The following is a 5,000-nucleotide window of genomic DNA, read 5'->3' on the forward strand; positions in this document are numbered from 1 at the left end:
ACATATGCACAGATGTCATTGAAAACTGCTGTTTAAAATGATTGAACAACGAAAACATGAAGAGATGTATGGTATCTTGTTATGCAAAGAAACAGTTTCTGTTCATACTGTAGAGACACATACTTAATGTATGATTCATGAAGTCATGTTATCATTTCATTTAAAATGTTTGATTAACTTTAACTTTTCACTAGCACCAGCCCAGAACTAGCACCTAGTTTGCGTTGGTGGAAAGGGGGTATGTGTGAATAATGTGGGGATCTCAGTGAGTGTTAGTGTGGGGTGTGTGCGTTGATCATAATATGTGTTATTTAGATATAGAATCTCTGTGATCACACACTCACACACTGTGAGCAGTGAATTAACCCATCCTATACACACCAGTAGTGAGCACAAACAGACCAGGAGCAGTGGGCAGCACGCCTGGGGGGCAGTTGGGGGTTAAGTGCCGTGGATGTCGAGGGAGGAAAAAGTGCTGTTCACCCACATTTTTCCTCGAGTCGCAAGCCCTAAACATTAGCCCACAGCCGCCCAGAAAGAAAACAAAACCTAGACTCTCCTGAACCCCTACCACACCCACCAGCTTTGGTGCTTCTCTATGTCCCTCAGTTAAGGTCTATAAGCTGCCGTGTCGATTCAAACTGGGGTTGCTGCAGCCACAACGCGGAGTACTAACTACTGTACAATCACAGCTGGGCAGGGGGTAGATGTGTATGTATCATAATATGTGTTAATTGAAATGTATGGATGCATATTTCGTATAGGGTTAGAACAAAGCCTCTCTCCATCTGAAGAATTCAGCTTTACTTTGTTAAAACAGAGCCTCTCCTACTTCTCTCTCTCTCTGTATGCCCCCCTCCCCCCTCTCTGTCCCTCTCTCTCCCTCTCTGTCTGTCTCAGGTGGAGGTGTTGTCTGTAGTGGCACAGCAGGTGTTGAGTATTCAACAGGCCATAGCTCGTAATCTGAAGCGGTTTATGTTTGAGGGAACAGAGCTATCACTTAACCCAACCTGCTGTGTTTTCATCACCATGAACCCTGGATACGCCGGCAGGGCTGAACTACCAGACAACCTTAAGGTTCAGACATGTGCGCACCCACAGACACACATGCACACATATACACACCCATACACATACACGCATGCACACATATACACACCCATACACATACACGCATGCACACATACACACACACACGCACACATGCAAACCCTCAAACGTGTGGACAGGGCCTAAGTACCAAACATCCTTAAATGTGAAACACACATTTCAACACATTCGCTCAAACACACTAATGACCAGGGTTTAATTACCAGACAACCTTAAAATACATGTATGCACATAGTGGCTTCACAACTTTTAATGGTACATCTAATTGTGTGTGTTCTTGTGTGTGTTTGTGTGTATGTGTGTGTGCATGTGCGTGTGTGTGTGTGTGTGTGTGTGTGTGTGTGTGTGTGTGTGCATGTGTGTGTGTATGTGTGTTTGTATGTGCGTGTTTGTGTGTGTGTGTGTGTGTGTAGGCACTGTTTCGTACTGTAGCTATGATGGTGCCAGATTATGGTCTGATTGGGGAAATCTCCCTTTACTCCATGGGCTTTATTGAGTCCCGCAGGTAATCAATAATTAATCAAAAGATCAATATCTGATCAATCACATAACCATCTGTCTATCCATCTATGCACTCATCCATTCATCAGCCAGTCAGTCTTTGTAAATATTGATCTGTTGCTTGACTGGTCCTTCAGTTTCAGTGTCAGTGTCATTTGTTTCCATGTCTGTGTTCTGATGGTCGTCATGGTAGCCTGGCCCAGAAGATTGTAGCAACCTATCGGCTGTGCTCAGAGCAGTTGTCCTCTCAGCATCACTATGACTATGGCATGCGCGCTGTCAAATCTGTCCTGACTGCTGCGGGGAACCTGAAACTAAAGTTCCCCCTGGAGAATGAAAGTGTGCTAGTCTTAAGGGCTCTCATGGATGTTAACATGGCCAAGTTCCTGGCACAGGATGTCCCACTATTTCAGGTATGTGTGCATGTGTGTGTGTGTGTGTGTGTGTGTTCACATCAAACACAGCTTGTCCTGCTGTTCCAGGCGCGTGTGTGTGTGCGTGTGTGTGTGCACTAGGGATTGATCAGTGTGCTTTTTTCATGGCCGATACCAGTGCTGATTATTAGTGATCAATATTAGTGACCAATATTCATTAACAGCTGTCATCTCACAGAATCTGTGGGTGTGTGTTTAACTCACACGCATGTACATTTAGCGCCGCCAGCATCAACCACCAGTCATTGTATATAGGCCACGTAGGAGGCAGCAGAACTAGAGACAATACAAGACAGAGCACATCAGGGACATGTCTCTGCTTACTACACTATATTATATAATAACTATGTAATAACAATAACAGTAACAAAATAACAATATAATAATTACAACCATGTAATAGCTATAATAACTTTATTCATATAACTACAATAACTGTAACTACACGATAACTATAGTAATTAGAACCATATAGTAATTATAATAACTATATAACTACAATAACTGTAACTAAATGTGACCACATGCATGATTTAAGGGCCCATTTGCAATATTTCCATTTTTGTTTTATCACAAGATGCTACAGTACAGATTCAGAGCTACAGAATGAGGTACCACCTGCCAAGATTGACCAAATACTTGGTCGTAATGCTGATTAGAAAATTATGATTTTGCAAAACTGCAGCTCTGAGAAATCAGCTTTTTTCATTTTTGCATACATTGTCAGCACAAAATCGACTTCTAGAAAAGGAATTGATGCTTTAAATGGTTAGATTTGGATAGTGACTTATTCTGTCAGGAAGTTAATTTTGCGTGTGCAGTGCTGAAATAAAAATCAATTCATAAATTTATAGAAAATATTAAAAAAAATGTATTCAAGATGAAGCATTAATTTAGTAGTAAATTGTGATACTTTTCTTTACTCTTCTCATTCTCTGCATAGCTTTGTATGTCCCTTCATCATTCTGTGACTTCAACGCATTAACAGATATTCTCCCTATAAGAGATATTCTCCCTATTGATTTATATCAAAGATAGTGTCACTGATGTGTTCAAAGTGGCACTGCTGTCATTTTCTCACCCACTCAGCTCTGACAGACAAGCTATCCCAGTATGCAGTGGCCTCTGAAAGGCTGGACTGCTAATGGCTGCTGATGGATGATTATATAATAACTGTAATAAGTGTATGACTGTAAACCCTTCATCTGTATAACTATAAAACTATATCTACAGAAGAGCTGTAATATCTATAATAACTGTATCTATATAATAACTATAAAACTATATCTACAGAAGAGCTGTAATATCTATAATAACTGTATCTATATAATAACTATAAAACTATATCTACAGAAGAGCTGTAATGTCTATAATAACTGTATCTATATAATAACTATAAAACTATATCTACAGAAGAGCTGTAATGTCTATAATAACTGTATCTATATATTAACTATAAAACTATATCTACAGAGGAGCTGTAATATCTATAATAACTGTATCTATAATAATAACTATAAAACTATATCTACAGAGGAGCTGTAATATCTATAATAACTGTATCCCTAACCCTATCTAACTATATAGTAATTATGCAACTAAAGTAACAACAGGGCCCCTCTGACCTATTCAAATATTGCACAGAATCCCGCTTTGATAGCAGAGCAGCAGCAAATCAGACAAAAGTATGTAAATGTCTGAGCCATTTTGATTTGATAAAAGTAGTTGGATCACATGATTAACATAAGACACACTGGCAAGTTTAAACCGTTGAGAAGAGTGTTAATTGGCTTTTTTACTTGTGATTGTCCACATTTCAACCATCTAATTCAATTCATCTAATAATGCTCTGGGCGGGACATTGAGTTTCCACAACTGTGCATGTCAGACAGGTGGTGGCTGCCTACATGACACAAAAACAGATTATTTTAGCAGCAAGGATATCAGACAAAACAGTGCCAAAGTCACAAATAATGACGAATATCAGATCCGATTTTCAATTGTCAGCCAGGATGATAATCGACCCCTTGCATGTACTGATTGAATGTCCCACTGTGTGTGTGTGTGTGTGTGTGTGTGTGTGTGTGTAGGGTATAATCTCAGATCTGTTCCCTGGAGTGGTTCTTCCTAAAATGGACTATGGGGTCTTGCTAAAGGCTTTGAATGACAATATCACTAAGCTGAAGCTACAGCCGGTACCCTGGTTCATCAGCAAGATTATACAGGTACATCCTTTCATCATCTCCTCTGCCCTCTGCCCTTTGCTCATTGGGTCTTCACACCGTGTCCTTTCATGCTTGCACCAGTCCAGTAGCAAGGCAGTAAGTGCATGAAATAGTTAAAGACAGACCATTCTCCCAGCTCTCAGCTTCAGGACAGGGACCTAATGTTGTTTGTAGGTGTATGAGATGCGTGTGTGATAAGAGCTGAGTGCCTGTGTGTGTGTGTGTGTGTGTGTGTATAGTTGTATGAGATGTGTGTGATAAGATCTCTGTGTGTGCGTGTGTGTCTGCGTGTCTGTGTGTATGTGTGGGCGTGTAGGTCTATGAGATGATGCTGGTGCGTCATGGCTTTATGATTGTGGGAGATCCACTTGGAGGGAAAACGTCAGCATATAAAGCTCTGGCTGGGGCACTGGGTGACCTGTACAGAGGTCAGTTAACAACACACACACACACTCTCTCACACACAAACACACACACACACACGCCCACAAACACACACAGACACACACACACACATACACACACACACACACACAGACACACAGACACAGACACACACACACAGATACACACACACACAGACACACACACACACACACACACACACACACACACACACACACGCAATCACAACACATACACTCACAAACACTATTCAGTCAGTGAGTAAAATACAGTCAGTCAGTAATACACTCTGTAATACAGTCAGTCAGTCAGTAATACACTCTGT

General features: G+C 40.8%; 1 protein-coding gene across 1 annotated transcript in view; it reads left to right on the forward strand.

The window, feature by feature from the left end:
- Positions 1 to 5,000, forward strand: part of dnah3 (dynein axonemal heavy chain 3) — a 108,760-nt gene that overhangs the window by 69,859 nt on the left and 33,901 nt on the right. Inside the window, exons 30-34 of the mRNA XM_030770142.1 lie at positions 901 to 1,077; positions 1,524 to 1,615; positions 1,805 to 2,024; positions 4,136 to 4,270; positions 4,587 to 4,698. Coding sequence (XP_030626002.1) covers positions 901 to 1,077; positions 1,524 to 1,615; positions 1,805 to 2,024; positions 4,136 to 4,270; positions 4,587 to 4,698 — 736 coding nt within the window. The remainder of the gene's footprint in view (positions 1 to 900; positions 1,078 to 1,523; positions 1,616 to 1,804; positions 2,025 to 4,135; positions 4,271 to 4,586; positions 4,699 to 5,000) is intronic.

The sequence above is a fragment of the Chanos chanos genome, chromosome 3, assembly GCF_902362185.1.
Source record: "Chanos chanos chromosome 3, fChaCha1.1, whole genome shotgun sequence".
Classification (NCBI taxonomy): domain Eukaryota; kingdom Metazoa; phylum Chordata; class Actinopteri; order Gonorynchiformes; family Chanidae; genus Chanos; species Chanos chanos.